General features: G+C 51.6%; 1 protein-coding gene across 7 annotated transcripts in view; it reads left to right on the forward strand.

The window, feature by feature from the left end:
• The window catches only part of ERI3 (ERI1 exoribonuclease family member 3), a 129,663-nt gene that overhangs the window by 33,122 nt on the left and 76,764 nt on the right, over positions 1-19,777 (forward strand). For all 7 annotated transcript variants that reach the window (XM_081220362.1, XM_081220360.1, XM_081220357.1 and 4 more), the window contains 3 exons: positions 187-303; positions 6,749-6,808; positions 11,319-11,410. In XM_081220362.1, coding sequence (XP_081076488.1) covers positions 187-303; positions 6,749-6,808; positions 11,319-11,410 — 269 coding nt within the window. The remainder of the gene's footprint in view (positions 1-186; positions 304-6,748; positions 6,809-11,318; positions 11,411-19,777) is intronic.

Consider the following 19,777-nt stretch of genomic DNA (forward strand, 5'->3'; position numbering starts at 1 on the left):
GTCCCTGGAACCTGTGAGGATGTTAACAGCGGGAGGGTTAGGATTATAACAGCTCACCCAATCTTGGGTTTGGCCTGGCAGGAGCTAATGAGTCCAAAACACTCCCCCATTCTTGACTCTGAGTTATTTGAAATGGTTAGTTAAAAAAAAACTCATTCCTCCTTTTCTGTGCCTTTGCCGTTCCAGGAAATCATCGAGTTCCCCATCCTGAAGCTAAATGGCCGGACCATGGAGATTGAGTCTACCTTTCACATGTATGTCCAGCCCGTAGTCCATCCACAGCTTACTCCTTTCTGTACAGAGGTAAGGGCCCTGGCTGGGCAGCAAGGGTTGCTGGGACGGGAGCTTGGGGATCACTGGTGCTCTATACGGGCTGCTTAGGGAAAGCTTAGGTCTTTTCAGTGGTTGAGGCAGGTGTGCATTGGACCCAGTCAGCTTTTTACAAAGCCTGCCACTCCCCTTGGACCAGTGTGGTCATTGGGGGACCCAGGGAGAGCAGTGGCACAATCTGTCCCAGCTTCCCCAACATTTTCCCTTCCTTGTCATCCCTCCCCTTCTTGGTGACCAGGCACTTGGAGTTTAGGAGCAGGGTGGTGCCTCTGGGGTTCAGCTTCTTTTCAGTTCCATTTCCCTTAGGGCCCTTGGCAAGAGGTGAAGATTTCAGCTTCTTGGAAGCAGAGGTTATGTTCAGGCTTTCTTAGCTTTCTGGTGATGTTTTTCTGTGCTTGAGCAAAGCGGTCCTGTGTGAAGCACTGGCTGAATTTGTGGGAAGCACAGCGCTATCACTGAGGAAAGACAAGAGCAGTCCAAGTGGGGTATGAGCACAGCCTGGCTGAGACTGAAATGTCCTTATCCTTATCCTAGGCTGGTTCTGTACTCGGCCACCTTGCCAACAGGTTAGTATGGCCCCATTTCACAGATTGTGAAACTGGGACTAACTGAGATCTTGATGCTTGCTGGAGGCTCAAAGAGCCATCGGCAGAGAGGAGGTGCCCCTGAAGAGTTTGACCCCCAGGACTGTATGGAGAGGCCTTCTATGGCTGCTTTTCCCTGTGGTGCATCATGTTATTTACTCTGTGGTAGCCACAGGCTGTGTGTGGTGGAATCACCGGTCAAGTGTGCGTGGTAGAGGTGATGGGAAAACATGAGCGTTTTTGGAATCTTAAGCATTTGGGGTGAGAGTACATTAGAGACTTTGTGCCTTCATTTAGAGACCTACTTTCTTCATATGAATGAAACAGGAGGAAAGAAGTTCTTGAGTAATCCCAAAACAATCCCTTTGGTGTGGAAGGGGCTGGGGAAGGGCCTGCCTGCACTGCTGGGGGTGCTCAGTGGGCTCTGAGACTGACTTAGCCCAAATATGAGTCTTAAGGGTCTCTCCAGGGATGGATGCCAGGGACCCAGGTGGGCCTTTTGTTGTAGGCATCCATCTGCCAAGGTGTCTAGTCTCTCAAGCCTTTTGTTGTTCCTACCAATGATGTGGAGGCTCTTGCTTCCTCTGGGGTCCACTGTTTTTTCCCCCTCTTTCCCTTGGGAATTACCTATACCACTAGGGGGTGCTAATCTGTCCTGTTTGCCCCTTTTGAAAAAAATCATCATTTTAATGACGATGAAAATCCCCTTCCTCATGGGAAGGGAAGGGAAGGGAAGACTTTCCTTAAACCAGCCAGATACCTGAGCCCTCCACTGGCCTGAAAGTGTAATGTCCTCTTATCCTTTTCTTCCTCCTTCGTATGTGTGGCCTCCCCGTCGGGGGCTCCAGTTCCAGCTTGCTGCCTGGCATAGACAGGCAGGCCTAAAGTGGAAGTTGCTACTTGTTTAGGAATGGAACAGAGCACTGCTGGAACTCAGCCCTGGGCAGGAATGGATGATTGAGAATATTGGGAAAAGGGTTTTTTTTCAGAGCAGGGCGGCTGCTGCTTCTCTTTTGGGGAAGGGGAGGGGGGATAGTGAGACTTTTTTTTTTTTAAATTTTTGGCTGCATTGGGTCTTTGTTGCTGTGTGCGGGCTTTCTTTAGTTGCAGCAAGCAGGGGCTACTCTTCGTTGCAGTGGCTTCTTTTGTTGCAGAGCACGGGCTCTAGACGCGCGGGCTTCAGTAGTTGTGGCACGTGGGCTCAGTAGTTGTGGCTCGCGGGCTCTAGAGCGCAGGCTCAGTAGTTGTGGTGCACAGGCTTAGTTGCTCTGCGGCATGTGGGATATTCCCGGACCAGGGCTCGAACCTGAGTCTCCTGCGTTGGCAGGCGGATTCTTAACCACTGCGCCACCAAGGAAGTCCTGATTGTGAGACTTTGATGAAAGATGTTCCTTTTTTGTAGAAAGTTTCACCCAAGGACACACATACATAATTTGGAGGGTAGTAGCCTTGGTGGTGTGGGATTCTCATTACGAAGCCTGCTCTGAAGTGAGGCTGTGGCTGTGCTATAGGTATGGATTCTGCCATTTTGTCTCAGGCTTCCGGAGCTCAGAACTCTCCCTGGCCTGGTCCCTGCCTTTGCATCCAGCCTCAGATCTCCCTGCTTCGTCTCCCCCTCACTTCCCTCGGTCTGCCTCTGCACGCGATGGTCTTTCTGCCTCTGTGTTGCGCCCACCCTCCTACTTGTCCTCCAGCACCCTGCTCAGGGTCACCTTCTCTGGGAAGCCTTCCTTGAGCTGGGCTGTGCTCACCCCAGCGTAGCACCAATCAGATACATTATACTGCAGTCATTTATCCATCTCCCCACTAGATTGTGAGTTCCTTGAGGGCAGAAACTAGATCTGATCCATCTCGGTCCCATCCTTAGGGCCTGGCACCAAGTAAAAATACATGTTCCTTGAGTGAATATTGTCAAGGAGTTTTTCAACCACACCTTGCCTCCCCTTGGAGTAGCCGTGCTGCTGACTTGCTCTTTTGAGTAAGTAAAGTCTTCTTTGTAAAACCTCAGGTCATCTAAATATTGCCCCATCTTCATACTAGATGGACTGTAATGCAAAGAGAGGCATGGACACGGGATGGGGCTGTCATTCTGAGACCTCATCCAATCTGGCGGTAGTTGCCTTTGCGGGTCGGGAGGGAGGTCATTATGGCCAAAAGGAATCTTTCATTAGTAAGTGTGAGGAACAAAAACCTCCAGATTTTTCTAAGCAGCTCCTCTGGTAGGATTTTCTCTCTTGCACAAGAAGTGTTTTAAGAACCCTGACCGTGTGTGTACACGCACAAGCACATGCTTGTGTTGGGAGAGAGACAGGCTCAGTGCTGGGCAGCAGGAAGAGGGATTCTGCCTTGAGTGAGTCTGCAGCCCACGTGTAGACACTCTTACTGCTCTGTGTAATGGACATGTTGTTAGCCTTCTTGAGGTCCTTTCTTAGTTCCAGTTGATAGTTGGTCTGGAGACATGGTTCTGACAGAGATAGGATGGGATGTGTTTCTTTCCTTTCCCTACCACCTCTAGAATCTGCTCCAACTCATCAGATCTCTGTCTCTAGCAGCTGGGCTGACCATGTGCAGTCTTTTTTGTTGTTGTTGTCATTGTGAAAAAAAAACCTAGGAAAAATACCCATTTTGCTAACTGCCAGTAAAGGGCTTTGTCTTGCACCTGTACTTATAAAGGGTGAGATTTATTGGTCTCTTTGTCTGAGGAGAAAGAGTGGGTCTGATTATCAGATTGCACACCAGAGACAAGTGCTTATGTAATCAACAAACTGTCTTGGTGTCAGAATACGATTGTGCTGGAGATAAACTGTGAAGGGAGAAAGCATTGGATGCTGACGTGCTATTGGCACCGAGTGTCCTGGGCTGCTTCGTGTAGTTGCCAGTGTTTATGAGGAAGCCAGCTCGTTCCTGGACAAAGCCCTTGTGCAGGAGGGGACCTCAGTAACCAGCCATGTTATCAGTCAGGGTCAAAAGCCCCTCGCCTTGTGGTTTCTGAGTCTGGAGAAGCGGGAGTTAATCTGTAATCCCTCAGTGAAAGGAGCCACAGAGCACACATTAATTCTTCCTCTCACCTCTCCTGCTTTAAGTGGTTAAGGTCTCTGAGCTCTGTTTAGCCTGTGAGCCCTGGTTCTCAGCTTAATAAATACTTGGCTTTGCTCTAGTACCTTTCATTGTGAGGCTGTGAAAGCTTTTTACAAACATATATTAACCCAAGTGGGAATGGGCTTAAACAGCAGCATGAAAGATTTAGGTTAGGCATAAGGTATAACTTCCCAGTATTTATTTTATTATATTGTCTCTCTTCCTCACAGTTTGTGGTACAAGTCTTATAGGTTGTCAGTATCAGGTACAGGGACTGACTTTTAAGATTTCAACCCCTCTTCATCCAGTGCCTTGGCAGAGCTGATAAGATGTGGTCCATTGTTGGAGGCATTAATGCAGGGGAGTGAGGCCTGCCCCTGAAAGGATCTCAAGCCCCTGTGTCTCTGGGGGTTGAGTTCAAGTCCTTCAACTGTAAGCCGTAAGCCATGTCCTGCTGGACATAACGGTCTGGAAAGCATGGAGAGGGAGGGAGCTGAGCTCACTAGGCTCCTCCCAGGCTGATGATTCTGGGATTGCTGAGCCCTGGAGAGGAGTGTGAGAGAGCCCCAGGATCCGGGAGGCTCCCACCCTCACCACACCCCAGGGTGGGAAGAGCTGGGCCTAGTCTGTGGTGAGAGACCCTGCAGAGCAGCGCCCCGGTTTTTCTTTTCGGTGTAGTGCTTTTCCTGGGGCCCAGGGAAGGTGCTTGTGCACCTTGTACACAAGTGCTGACCTAAGTCCCATCTCCACGGAGGGAGGGTTCTTGGCAAGGGTGCCATTGGTTTCCTGTGTAAGCGAGACTTTCTGGAAGCCCTTCAGTGTTCATCTGAGTGACCCTTGGTGGGAGCCAAGAGAAGGAGTAGACCTAACCTTGCCCCAGGAAACTCAGACTGGATGTGAGACTGTACACAGACCCTGGGGCTTTCTGAGAAGAATGGCTGTGGGCCCTCTTTTCCAGGATAGTCCTGACCCAAAGCCCCAGCTCCAGGCTTGGGGATGTGACTCGGCCCTGGGAGAACTGAGCAGGATAGAAGCTGGGCGAGAAAGGGCAGTGGTAGGTGCATGGGTGCCAGCCAGTCATCTGGCTATTGGACCTGGAGTTGGCACCAGGCCTACTCTGGACTCCGGCCCCTGCAGGAGACAAAACACCGGCCCCTTCCTGCTCAGTGTGTGGGTCGGGAAGGCCGACAGGCTCTGGGTACTGGCTGGACTGGGCCAGGACGGGGCTGCCAAGAAGAACGCAGATTCCACAAGAGCAGGGTTTCCACGCTTTTCTTCACTGTTGGATCCTCGCTTCCTAGAATGGGGCTCAGCCTCTCCAGGAGTAGATGTTGACTAAATAAAAGGAGGAGTCTTAGCACTCCAGGATGAAAGCTGCAGACCCTGGACTCTTCCCCATCCCCACCCCCAGCCCTCAGGGGACCGACCACCTTTTCTTCTCTTTGGCTCAGGCCCTCCCTCTGCTGGGCAGTTCTTTGGTCTCCCAAGCAAGGAAAGGGTGTGGAGGTGCCAGCCGGGTGGGCATGCTGTGGGTTAAAGCCTCGCAAAACAACAGTGTAGTTAATCTTTCTAATTTATTTTCCTTTTAGACCATGGGAAGTCTGTAGGCAGCAGCTGTTACCCAATTAAAATACAGATTAATATAAAAACAGTTTCTGGAATATAAAATAGAGTGGCTGTGTCCTTACACTTCCTTAAAATACCACCTAATAATGACTTGATGAACTACAGAAACCCACCTAGAGGAACTCAGCGTTCTTAAAATGAAAATTTCTTCCCTAAAAGGTGTGTATTACCATTCCATGTAAGTCGCTATGAGAAAATAACCTTCCCTCTTAGAGCCAGCGGTTTCTGTGAGTTGGGTATTTATTTGGTATTCATTAAATGTAATTATAGTTTAATTGGAGTTTAATCCACCCCCACCCCCCCCGCACTTAAAAAAAAAAGAAAGTTTCCAAGCAGGCCTGAGATGCTACTCTGTCTGGAAGTGGCTGGGGGCATGTTGGTCACCGTGATTTCCAGCTGGGCCCACGTCTGTGCAGGGGGCCTCCTGCCGCAAGCCTTCCAGGCAGCCTATCTAGTCTGCGCTTGAGGGATATTTTCCGCTTCAAAACAAAACAAAGCAACAAGCTGGTTTAAACCTAGGCCTGACCTGGGTGGAGCGGAGGCCCTTGAGTCAGAAATTCTCTAGACTAGGTTAAGTAGGCTTTTTTGTCTGCTAAAGGTGCCTGTTTCCTGTTTGGCTAGCCGGTATTGAGGGCCCAGGTATGCAGGGTGAAGGGTGGATGCCTGGGAGGCTCCCCCGGCCCATTGCTGGTTTCAGAGGGGGAAGTGCTGGACACCGGCGCTCAGAGAAGGGGTGGGCTTGGAACCAAGTGTGCCGGTCCCGTGTGAGCATTCCCCGAGTTCTGCAGGAACTTCTGAGAAGCTTGGAGGTGAATTCACTGTAATTCGGGGGGAGTTATTGAGCCTATTGAATTCAGAAGACACATAGAATCAAATTTTCTGCAAAATGAAAGCTGAAACAGGTCTGAGACCCACCCCGTGGTTGGTATATGGATGTGTACCCCCATCTTGGGGCAGGAAGTTGTGGGGAAACTTGATTCCCAAGGCTTCTGTCCGGTTCGGAGCCTACAGCTGTTCAGGTCAGAGTCTTTTACGGTAGAAGGAGAAAAACAGAAAGGAAAGGATCCAGTCCAGCTTTGAGTCCCTGCGCCCTGGTTTTCCACCCATCGGCTATCTCTCTTTTCTTTCAGCTCACCGGGATTATTCAAGCCATGGTGGATGGTCAGCCAAGCCTGCAGCAAGTGCTGGAGGTAGGTTGAGTGACCCTTAATTCCTGACCCCTGACCCCTTCCTGCTGGCTTCCTCGCCTTCCTCTCCCTCCCCTCGTGAGAACGTAGCCGTGTAATTTGACTCTGATTATGGCTTGATTAGAATAACATTTGCTGTCACACCCGTGACATGCTGTTGAGGGTATTGAACCATTGATCTGTCATCTCCAGCTGTTCCCGTCAGGGTTACTGACGAGATGTCCGAGTGCCACCGGGGGTTGGTGGAGGCCCCGCCAGCTCCCGGCCCGTGGCTGTGCCGGCTGGCGGCTCCAGCGGCCCCGGCAGCCCGCGCTGGGCGGCTGGGAGTAGGGGAGCCAAGCGGCAGCGCTGCGGGCTGGCCCCAGGGACTGGAGGTGTTTTTGTTTAGCTTCAGTGTTGGCCTCCTGTGGCATGTGAGCACTTCATTAACTCACGCAGAACTCCCCATCGATGGCTTTTGTTTGCTGTCAGCTCCTCCAGGAGGTGCGGCCGGCCTGCCTGCCCCACCGCAGCTTGCCGCTGGATGCATCGTGCCTGTCAGGGGTGCAGAGGCTGCGCTGGGTAATGATTCCTAATCAGAATAATTACAACAATTGCCTATGTGAGGAAAACCAAATTAAAGGCTTTAGAACCCTTGGCAGAGACCACACTTCTGGGATGTTCTCCTCCGGGAGCTGGAAAAGGTTAAGATGCTGCTGCTTGTGCTCCAGCCTGAGGGAGTCGGGAAGCGGTGCTTGGCCTCAGCTCGTCTCCCACCCCTGCGGGCCTGGGATTTTCAGAGAGGGAGAAAGGTCCCCCTTCCGCTCCCTTCTCTAGCGGGAGGAGAGAAGAGAAAAAGCCTGTGGATCTCCTTAGGTGCTTTATTTATCTTTAAGAGCAATAAACCCAAAGCTCAGCCCCTGTATCACAGGAGAAAGCAGAGTGTCTGGGAGGATAGCAGAGCACATCTGCCTCGGAGGTAGTCCACCTGGAGGGAGCAGGGTGGTGGAGAGGGAGGAAGATCTCTTTCTTGAGCCTAGAGGCCTGTCCCATGGGAGAGAGAAATGCAGACTGAATTTCCTGGGGCTCCTCAGGATGGAACTAGGGCCAGAGAGAGAGGTCTAGGCTCACCCAGTGGCCGAGTGTGTTCCCTGTCCCAGGGAGTGTGCAGGCCCAGGCTCTGTGGCTGGTCAGGCTCTTGTGGGGTTGGGAGAAGATGGGCTCTGAGGTGTCTCCCAGCCCCACTGACCCTCTTTTTTGGGTGGGGAGATTCACCCTATGACTAAGGGGGGTCCTCAGCCTGGACTGCTCCCTCCAAGCCCAGACTCAAGGAGAAAGAGGGGACCCTTCCTTCCCTATCTCCCAGCCAGCATCCCAGAGCAAGGCCAGGGGGGCAGGCAGCTTTTCCCTGGAGTGTCTCTGGCTGGGATCCCGGGAAGAAGATGCTTATTCTGGGCCAGCACCAAACCAGCGCTGTCGAGGTTATGGAGTTTTCTCCACAGCAGCGCTGGTTGAGGGGGAGATTGTTCTTCAGAAGGCTTCCTCCTGCTGACCCCAGGCCAGCTCTGGAGCAGGATGCTCAGAGGATTCTGAGTCTCAGCCAGGAAGCTACTTTCTGCTATTTCAACATATTTTGGGGGTGAAGAGGGGGAGATTCCTGGCACTGGCCTAGATAGGAAATCTCCGGGACGACAAGGAGACCAGACCGGGCTCTACTCTTTCCCATTAGCCCTGAGTTGGTTATAGAGCTGAAGAGCTAGTTCTTGTCCTAAGCAAGGCCCTGAGCAGATGGCCAGTTAGATGTTTGCCTGACACATTTGTTCTAAGCAGGGCTCAGTCTGCATTCCTCTAGACCTTCAGTAGCCAGGAGGGCTGGCTGATTGGGGCTTGTCTTGGTGGACCCTCCAACCCTTTATCCATTCAAACAGGAAGGGAAGGAAAAGGACAGGCCTGATTCCAAAAGTATCACTTTCCTGGACAGGCTCGTAGCAGAAGCTGCTCACTAAATATCTGCTGCATGAGTGAATGGCCTTGGCCCTAAGCTTCCAAGGAGCAGTAAGTGCTTCTCATGGTGAAGCCCTGGTCTTGCTGGGCATTGCCTCCTGACAGTCCTGTCCTGTCCTGCTCTCTTTTCCAGGACCACTGTGCAGGAATTGGGGCGTTGGGGAGCCCCCTAGCAGGTGGGGCACTTACCTTGGGGATTTAAGGCCAGTGAACTGGAGCGAGATTAGCTGACTTAGGGACCTCCAGGTTTGCCTTACCTCTTTTCTTACGTAAAGTCTGCCTTATTTTCTTTAGGTGATCCTGGGGAAAGGATGCATGTGTGCTTGCATGTGTGTGTGTGTCGTGCAAGGGTTTGGGCCAGAGTGACTGGGGAGACACACCATTCAGCAGTGGAAGGTCCAGAATTTAGCTGCTGGGGAGACCCTTGGGCTGAGGAGGATTCTCTGGTGTGCAGACTGTGAAGAGGGTCTGCAGAGTCTGGTACTGAGGAGTGGCCCTGATGTCCCAGGAGATAGGGCTGCTGTAGTCGTGGACCTCGATGGGATCCTTGGCCCTGTTCCAGGACTGCTTCAGCATGGGCCAGGCCTCCAGAATCTCTGCGGTTCCAGGGAGCCCAGGATTACCATGGGCTCTCCATTACCTGCTGGGCACACAAGGCCCTCCACAGTCTGGCCTAACCTAGTCCCCCAGCCTCAGTTCCTGCCCTTCCTTTCAATCACAGCGGACTCCAGTCACGTTATTTCTTACTCACATTTTAATCAAGAAGACACTGTGCTGGGTTAGGGATTAAGACGGTGAATAAGACAGCTAAGAGTCCCTGCCTTTGTGATGCTGATAGTCTGGTGGGGAAGGCAGACATTAAACAGACAGTTGCTAATCAGATACAAGATGTCTGTGCCTAAGCCTTTGCCTCCGCCTGGAGTGTCCTTTCCTGTGTTCCATGCTGTCAAGCAAATTCTTAGTTTTGTCATCAGGCCCTTAGTTCAGTCATCTTTATGAAGCCTTTCTGACTCCTTTCCCTGTAAAAGGTAAGGCTAGCCTCTGCCTCTTCTTGGTCTGATGGCATCCTGGGTACTTCTCCATTGCTGCCTCTATTATATTGTATTAAGATGATCTGTCTTTCTCCCCTTCCCAGCCTACTGTCTATTTTTAGGTAGACACTTAATACATTATCACATATAATTCTCAAAACAATCCTGTAAGGTTAGTCATCCTACCTCGTTTTATAGATGACGGAAACTGAAGTTCAGAGGGGTTATGTGACTTTTAAATGACTTCCCATCAGTGGCACAGCCAGGATATGGAAGAGCCAAGGTTAGAACCCAGATGTGTCTGACTTTCAATCCCACGTTTCTAACGACTATGCAATATAGCCTTTAAAAATAATCCTCCTGTGTGAGTGGAGCAGCAGTGTGATCTGCTGCACTCTTGCCCCATGCCTGGGATCTTCTGAAAAATAGGCAATGCTTCATGAATTCTTTATGATAATCTTCTCGGTATATACTGATTTTAGTATTTGTACTTCCAGTGTGAGGCAAATAATAAAATGGATCAAAGGGATGAAGGGGAAGAAAGACTTAAAGTGTGTTTAGGAGTAGTTTCTTTCCCTGTCTAGGAATTGAGCTCAGCCTTCAAAAGATTCCGCTGAGGGCTTCCCTGGTGGCGCAGTGGTTGAGAGTCCGCCTGCCGATGCAGGGGACGCGGGTTTGGGCCCCGGTCCAGGAGGATCCCACATGCCGCGGAGCGGCTGGCCCCGTGAGCCATGGCTGCTGAGCCTGTGCGTCCGGAGCCTGTGCTCCGCAACGGGAGAGGCCGCAGCAGTGAGAGGCCCATGTACCACAAAAAAAAAAAAAAAAAAAAAAAAAAAAAGATTCCGCTGAATTTGAATCCCCAACCAGGAGAGGAGAAATACAAAGTCTGGGGCCAGTTTATGAGCTTCTAGCGACTGGAGCAGGCAGTGCTATCCCTGTTGTCAAGATGGGCCTACAGCCCGGCAGAGGAGCCTCTTCTGCTAGACTCATGGTGAAAATTAACTTCACCTTCATTTGGGGAATAACCAAATTAATAAATGTGGTTAGTAGACATTTGGTGGGAGGGTGGAATGAATAAATGAGCGAATGAACCTGTGAATTGGAGTTCCCTGCATGGGGCCTCCTCCCAGCCTGTTCTCGTGGCCCAGGACAGCCTGTGTCTGTGCTAGGCTGTGCCTTTGTTTGAGGACCAAAGGTATGTGGACTGACCTACTGGGATCTGTCCTTATCCTGTCCAGGGTGGGCTGCCAGGCACTGGGGGAGTGGAGGGGCTCCCTGCCCCCCACCACTTGGGCTTGTGGGATCTGCCTGCAGGGATTGTCCTGGAAGGGCCTCCAAAGTTCTGAGCCAAGACTGAGAACCCAGAGTGGAGGGATAAGATTACAATTTTCTCCTGGCCTGATTACAAGCAGCTTATCTGCGTTTCACTGTGTGGCTCTTCACAGACTCAGGGAAAAAAAAAAGGAAAATCTCATCTGTTCTTGTTGTGTACTTTTCAGAGGGTCGATGAGTGGATGGCGAAGGAAGGCCTCTTAGATCCAAACGTCAAGTCAATTTTTGTCACCTGTGGAGACTGGGACTTAAAAGTCATGTGAGTATGAGTAGGACTCCTTTGCTGGCAGGGCCTGGAATCTGCGGGGCCAGGTTTTGCCTTTCTCAGGCTCAGATGTCCAAGCCTCAGGGCACCTGGCTCAGGGAGTCCCTGGATTTTGGGGTCAGCAGGGCAAGACGAGGGCTGGGAGCCCTGCCTTCTGCCTCTAGAACCAGGAGTGGACAGGCTAAGGACCCTGCTAGTACTGCTGTTGCCTTCTTGCCTTTGCCAGGGCAGCCCTTCCTGTTGTGGAGCTACATGTTATTGCCCTGAAAAGAAGGAGGTAAAAGAGGGTCTTAAATTTTTTTCTAAACCAAATACATAGTATTTACTGTTCTAAATGCTTTGGAAATAGTAAGTCATTTACTAACCCTAGGGATTCTTGTTATTCTTACTTTATAGATGAAGACCTTAAGGCACAGAGAGGTTAAGTAACTTGCCCAAGAACACACAGAGCCAGAATTCAAACACAGGCAACCTGGCTCCAGGGTCTATTCTCTTAACCATTATACTAGGCTAGGCTTTTATCTGGGATACAAGGCCCTGACAGTCCCACGGAGAGCCCAGTGCGGGGATGAGAGAGGGAAGCTTCTAGGAAGCTGCCCAGGTTACCAGCCTCCTCTTTCCTCCTTTGTCGCCACTGCTTTTTCTCCTTTGTCTCCTGATCCTACCCCAGTTATGGAAGACAGAACTGGTTCCTCTGCTGGGTTGACACTTCTGCCTCTTGGCTATCCTCCTGGATACCTGGCTTCAGAGACCCCCCCAGGGAACTAAAGCGGGGTGGAGGTGGTGGGGCACTGTTTGCTGAGGATTGATAGAATCGATACCTCTGTGTTCTTTGTGACTGAAGGTGGCAGCAAGCACTCTGTGTGTGTGTGTGTGTGTGTGTGTGTGTGTGTGTGTGTGAGCTTTTGAACACAGGGTAGGGTATTGGCCGGGGTGGGGAGTCGTGGCTCTAGGGTGACATTTCCTGCAAATTCAGGCATTACTTTCTCACCAAGATCCTTTTTATGCCTTTTGGATGCTGGGCATTGTGGTGAAGTTCTGCACCCAGGTGGCTGTCCAGCCTGCTATTGGACCCAACCCTCTAGGTGAGGTGGGAGGAAGGGCAGGCCTGGATCACATAAGCGCCTGTGCACCTGTCTCCCTCAACCCTTAGGTCGTGCGCACGCTGACTGCACACCACAGGCTTCAGAGCTCCTGTTGATGCTCGTTGTCAGGGAAATTACAGTGGCTGGGCCTGGAGGCAGAGCTGAGTCGGGGGAGGGTTCCACGGAGAAGGTGAGGAGGAGGAAGGCTGTTGTTGCTCTGTTGCGGCATCCTGGGCAGCTTTGAGCGCTCGAAGTGGGAAGGGGCTTACGAGGAGCTCCGGCACAGGAGAAGCTGTCTGGGGTGGGGTGGGGTGGGGTTCAGGCTGACACCCAGAGTTCTGGGGCTCGTGTGGCCCAGACCAGAGGCCCAGTTTCTCCAGGTAGCCTTCTGAGACTCCCACTCTCCCAGTGGCTTTCTCTCTTTGGTGTGTTCATGTCCCAAACACCCAGTTTCAGCATCTTCTGTGATAGCTGTGAGTGGTGTGTACTTATATGTGTATATGAAAGCTTTCCTGTGCGTGATGTTGGGGACCGTCTGGTTGGTTTCTGCATGAGAAGGAGAGGAGATGCCATCTTCCTTGGGTCTGGCCTGTGCTGGCCTGCAGCACCAGTTCAGGCCTTGGCACGGTAGGCCCTGGACAGATTTTGGTGACTCGGGAGGCTGCTTTGCATCTTCACGAGAACTGGTGTAATCAAGAAGAGGGATAGGGTTGGGGAATCAAATCACACATAAAAGGAAATCAGATGTTAATGAACACATACTACATTTCACTCAGTCCTCCTAACTGCCTTCTCGGGTAGGAGGTGGTGTCTCCCTTGTATAGATGAAAAAAACAAAGCACAATTAAAAACTGAGGCTCAAATTGGCAGACTCAGAGGTAGGCAGAATTGAATTCTTAAGGCCACATAGCTTCCAAAAGAGATGATTCCGGCGGACTTTGGTGGCTGGTTTGGGTCTGGCTCGGGAAGGCCAGTGAAGCTCTGAAAGCCAGTGAGCAGGGAGGTGGCAGGTGGCAGGTGGCTGGGGGAGGAGACCTCTGTGTCTGCCTTTTAGAAGCAGGACCCCACATAAGTGCTGGGAAGGCTCTTAATTAAATGTGTAACAAAATAAAAACAGCCAGAGAGGAAATCTAAGTAGTGCTGCGTGACGGTGCACAGCTTTTCCATGTTCCTGGAGCCTCTCGTCAGATGGCTGTCGTCAGAACAGCCACTTTCTCACACGCCTGGTAAAGCCTGCTGATGAGCCTGACAAGGGTGGTGTTAAACTGACACCCACAACTTGTTAGTATGTGGCTCACTTCTTATTTTGACATCCATTTTCAGATTTAACTAAGTCTAAGGAACTCGGCAAATATTTTCATTTCCCACTCTAGTCTCTCAGAGCCATGGTTCCCTCTCGTTGCTGTCCTTCCCCTCTCTCCCAACCCCCCTCTCCCTCCAACCAGCTTCACATCACTTTTGTTGGAAAGGGCCTGATTAGTGAGGCACTGAGAAATGGGGACTGAAGTGGCAGCGGAAATCCCACTGGAGAAAAGAAATCTGCTCCCATGCTGACAAAATCATTTTGTGTCCATCTTTGGTCAGTCTGAATGGGTCGACACTCAGGTTTACATGGGCTTTGATGCTCTCATCACAGATCCTGCTACGGTGGGTTTTAATTTAGGGGGTGCAGATTTAATTTTCCTTCTAAACCTGTTTAAGAAATGACACTCGTGGTTTTGGCTCTTGGTCAGCTTGCCTTTCCTACCTGACCTACCTTTCCTTTGCCTTCCCGGGTATTTCTTGAAGCTCCCTGTAGAGTTTAGTGTTCTTTCACCAATTTTCTCTCTTTCCACTTACCCAGGCTCTCTGTATTGTCTCTGTGAAGGGCTTCCACCTTCAGCACGGTGGGAGGATAGGGCGGATGCAGAGTGAGGAGTGACACCGGCAGAGGTACTGCCCTTGAGGAACTCAGCTTTTCACCTGTAGCTTGGAGACCTGTGTTTACCAGCTGAATAGCACAGGTAGCTGAGAAGCTAGACCAAAGGCTTTTCCAGTGGCCTGTGGGTCTGAGATCAGGAGGACGGGGGTGTGGGCTGGGAGTAGGGGACAAGGAAGAGCTGATATGAGGGTGGACCTGGTCCACGGTGCCGTCTGGGAAGGAGCCCTTTGGAGGAGAGGGGCAGGATCAGCAGACACCGCTGTGGGGAGGCAGGGCCCCGGGGTCTGCTCAAGGTCTGCTGAGAGGGTCCTCCTCCCCCTCCCCCTCAGCTTTGGAATAGCGACCATTGGAGGTCGACTGTGTGAATGCGGGCCTGGCATTTGACTTGAGCGTTTTCCTTGCTTTCCTCGTGAGGTGTGCATGCCACACCCCTCTGTTGGTGAAAGTCTGGAGATCAAGAGATACTTGCTCAACATTTAACATTATTTTGTGTGAGACCATCTGAACTAATTTTGCAACAAAAAACTCAGCCACCTGGGTAGAAAGCTTTCTGAAAAAAGAATGATAATTTATAAGAGTGCCAACTGGGGGAAAGCACTTAATACTACGCTGTCCAGCCAAAGGAAATGAGACCTATTCCAATTACTTCAGTACTCTGACATGACGTTTTTTGTGTTATTTTGTTCTTTATTCATCACGAAGAAGACCAGTCAGGAGGCAGGTGGAAGCGTCTGTGCGAAAGTCACACCTGAATTCACACTCTTTTTTTTTTTCAGATGACTGAACCCTTTCCAGACTACATAGGTCTCCCTTGTTGTTTCAAGTACAAACAAACATGATGTCTCTGATTGAAAAAAAAAAAAAACAAGACACTTGCTCCTATTACCCTACTCACGGCTTGGTTTGGGGGCATGCACTCAGTGGGGACTTCTGAGGGTCATGCAGCCAAGACTGTGGAGGAGCAGACACCGCTGTCACCTGGAGTGAAGTCCCATGGCGGTGAAAGCACCCGCCTGGGGAGCACTGTGGGGCAGGGACTGTCTCGGGGGGCGTGTAGATGAAGGCTGAAATGCTGAGCCGGGGACATGCTTGATGGGGGTCAGTCTGGGCCCTCTTGGCATCATTCAGCAGAGCTGACCACTTCATCCTTCTTGAAGCACTCTTCCTTTCTACTTATGTCTCCTGTTTCTCTGACTTTCCCTTCACAGTCCTTTTGGCAGATTCTTCTTTCCTTTTTTCTTAACTTTGGTGTTTCTTAAACATTGGTATTTCTTCGGCCTCTCTCCTAGTTGTCTTTTCGTTTTATCCGACACACTCACACTTACCAGGGTGACCTGATCTATTCCCCAGCTTCAGTTATTCTCTGTATGCTGTCTTGTCTTTTCCTCCATCGGAGACGTGGGAACTGACATGGCGGCAGTGATCCCACGGGAGAAAAGGAATCGGCTCCATCTGCCATCTGAACTCCAAGCCTTCATATCCAGCCCCCGTTCTCTCTCTTACCTAGATATACACAGACCCCTTAAAGCTCAGGTGTTAACTTTTCTCCCAACACCTTGTCCTCCACCATTCTCTTAAATAATGACTGACTGGTACCATCTACTCAGTAGTTCTGACAGAAACCTGAGAATCACCCTCGGTTCCTCCCTTTAGCCATAACAAATTAATTGCCAAATCCTATTGATCCTTTGTCCCAGAGGTTTCTCAGAGTCTTTGCCTTCTTTCCAAACCCACTACCACTGCCCTAGTTCAGGTCACCATATTCTTCTTGGATTCCTACGAAAGTCTTCTTTCTCACTGGTCTCTCTGACTGTCTTGCTTCTGTTCCTTTCTCCTAATTGTAGCAGATTATATCACACCCGCTCAGCAGCCTTCAAGGCTTCCCCTTGCCCTCCAGGCAAAGTCACACTGTTTATTGGAGCTTTCAAGGCTCTTGTTTATTTCTCTAGCCTCATCTCTTGATGCTCTCTATGTATTCAGTCCCCACCCCAGCCAGATGCTCTAACTGGCCAATTCCTAAGGGTCCCTCCTAACATCTTTCTCCAGGTGCCTTCCCGTGTGTTCTTGGAGCGCATGTGCTTATTGATACGTGAAAGTGTGCTGTAGCTGCCTCAACTTGTCCATCTCTTTCCCTAGATTGTGGGCACCATTACAACCCTAGGACAATGCTTGACATTTAGTAGTTGTTCAATAAATGTGTGTTGAATAAATGAAAACTAAGTTATGGAGTGGGCCTGTGGCATACCCTGCTCAGGAAGAATGGCAGAGGGTCATAGTGGGTAGGTCCAGGGAGAGTGGAATGGGGGAGGAAACCTGGGGCCCTGCTGCACCAGCCTGAGTGTGACGGGTTAGAGGACCGTTCTGCTAGTGCCAAGGAGCTCCTGGGTTGCCCCTGCCAGCACTGGGTGTTGGGCCCTCCACGGTGGGTACCGGGTGAGATGGCGTAGGGGGGCCTGGGCGAGGGAGGAGGAGTTTGGTCCTAGGCGCGGTGTGAAGGGCTTTCTCTGAGACATTTGCGCCCCCAGGACTGAGGGCTGGGACTGCTCTGGGAAAGTTACATCAGGTAATAAAGATAGCGAGCCCTTATTGAGCACTTACTACATCCCAGGAGTCCTGCTGTGCTATTTATACATTAATCTCATTTAAACCTTACTACAATCCAAGGAAACTAATTATTTTTGTAATTTTTTTTTTTTTAACAACTGAGGAGACTGGGGCCCAGAGAGGTAAGTAATTTGTCGAGGGCACACAACCAATTTGTGGCAGGGATTTGAACTCTAGAAGCCATGCGTTTGACCGCTCTGCCATCTGACCGTCTGCTTCTGTCTTCCTTCGTGGCCCATGGCTTTGTGGTTGGTGGGAACGCCCTTCCTCCTCTCCTTTGTTCGCACCTGAGTGGCAGAGCCTCAGGATGTTCTCTGACACCCTCGGCTTCTGGTACCTGGTCTGGTGTTGGCAGAGGTCTGGACTGTTAACGATCATTTTGCTGTGGGGATGTGGTTGGCCAGGAGGTGTGGTGGGGGATGACTTGGGGCTGTCTGAGAGCCTCTTTGCTGAGCTACAGATGAATGAATCCTCAGATCTGTTTTAAGGAAACCACTGCCAATATCACTTTGGACACCTCTGTCCTGTAGTATGTTTGAAAGCACGGGGGGCATCTCGTCGTGTCTTTAAGCTCATGAAAACATGTCTCTTGTCCATGGATTTGCCAGTTGGTCTCAGCACTGAGCTGTATCACCTTTGATTAGCAGCCTGCTGGGGGAAGGGGCTTGAGTAAGAACTCCCTGGCAGTCCTGACTTGTCTCATTTCCTGATACTTTTATCTGTCACTGCAAGCGCTTGGGCTCGCCTCCTGAACTAATTAAGTTTGCATGTGTTTAGACACATTGCCAAATAGGGCTTAGCAAAGCAGAACTGAGCTACATCTCTTTCTGAGTAGGGAAGGAAGGGTACACGAATGCTCCACCACGAGGACCGGGAGAAGTGTGGGTGACATGGAGCCGGTGTGTACAGATGATAAGCATTCTGCCCTGGCCTCCTCGGGACACAGCAGGCCTTCAAAGCAACCTTCTGATGAGCTGGCAGCAGCAGGTGAGGGCCCACCCTCCAGCTCTCTTAGTGAATTGGCGTTCTAAGAGGGCTGAGGATGGAAAGAGGGCAGGCTCTGAGTAGGATTCTTCTCCCAAGCACAGGCAAATCTGAACATAAGTTTAGTGGGATTTGCAGGGGGAGTTTGTAGGCCTGTGTGCTTTTTGCTGCCAGCCCGAGCCTACCCAGCTCTGTGGCCTAAAACCACTTGTGTGGCTAGCGGAGCGCAGGGTGGCCTTCTTTCCAGATCTGTGAGAAGTACATTGGAAACGTGGACCACTGAAGGCCGCACTTTCCTTTTTGCCTTGAAGACCCCAGACCACCCTGCACAGTCTGATGATCCCTGTGAAGTGGCGCCAGGGGGAGGGAAGGAGAGTCATATTGCACAGGATCTCCCCACCCTGGACGTAGGGTTCAGCCTAATGGATCACCACGGTGACGTGATGGCTGCCAGCATGTTTCCATGTCAGACTGATACCCGCCTTTTACCTAGCGCTGGGTAGCCTGAGGTCTGAGATGTCCCGTGGCACCCTGCCCACACAGCAGCAGGCACGGGGCCTTACCATGTCGTGGAGTCCTCCTCTGAGGTAGGGAGTGAGGGTATTTCCTACAGAAAGCAGGAGAAACAGCTGTCTGCCATGGCCAGGGCCTCGGTCCCATAGCTGTGAGGCCAGTGGGTCAGCTTCCTGGCCATGAAGAGGCTCTCCGTGGACGAGATCAGCTCAGAGTCAGGGCAGGCTCCCAGTGCACACAAAGTGTGCGCGGGCGGGGTGGGGAGAGGGTTCTGGAGGTTGTATAGGAATTCTGGGCCTTTGAGCTGCAGCCTAAGCCCAGAGAGAACGAGAACCAGACCTTCTGCCCTCCCTTCAGCTTCCCTAGAGCCCTCTCGTCAGCAGAGGTACATGGGGTTAGCCCCAAGAAGGCGGCTTGCGTTGATGGGGTCATGTTTCAGCTGCAGCTAATCCAAGTCACTCGATATAAATCTCTCCCTGCTGCCTCTCCCCTCCCTCCCATCCCCAACCCACAGACAGGGAAATGAGTCCTGGCCCTCGCCCTGAATACATCATGGCAGGCCTGCCTCTAATGAGAGAGGGCCATTCATTGTGGGGTGAAGCTCCCTGCAGAGCCTGGGATGCCATTAATTAAAGGAGAGCCACCTGAAGCCAGTGGTGCGGCACAGCCTGCCACGCTCAGATGGAGCGGTGGTGGGGTAGCCTCGTTAGCCTGACAGCTCCTTGGGCCCCGAGTTCCTGGGCGTGGAGGAGCGAGGGGTGCCCCGCCTCCACCTGAGAGCTCACGGCCTCTGGGGCCAGCCTCCTCGCAGATGCAGGAGGGCCCCCTCCTGCACCTTTCCTGGGGCCTGGACCTGGCAGTAAAGGGGCGCCTGATGGCAGGCTTGGCTGGGGATTATCCATTTCCTTTGGGCAGGCCTCAGGGCAGGAGCAGGCTTCTTTGGAGCCCGAGCAGGCTCCTGGCTCCCGGCTCCCGGCTCCCGGTCTGCGCTCCCTTCCCACTCTTCTCCATGTGGTCCTGGAGCTGCAGGTCAGTGGGTGGCGCAGCCTGAGGCCTTCCTTCAAAGCCTGAGTCTGGGGAAGCTGGTGTGCCCTGGAAGGACCTTGGGCCTGCAGGGGCACTTGGGGAGAGAGAAGTCCTGTCGTCGGGTCTGCGAGCACGGCCCGTCACAGGCCGACAGAGCCTCTGGTGTTCCACTTTCTGGACATTTCTAGGCTGAAGGGTGGGGCCCCAAGTGGCAGCCTCATCTCCTCA

The sequence above is a fragment of the Mesoplodon bidens genome, assembly GCF_964165515.1.
Source record: "Mesoplodon bidens genome assembly, chromosome: 2".
Lineage (NCBI taxonomy): Eukaryota > Metazoa > Chordata > Mammalia > Artiodactyla > Ziphiidae > Mesoplodon > Mesoplodon bidens.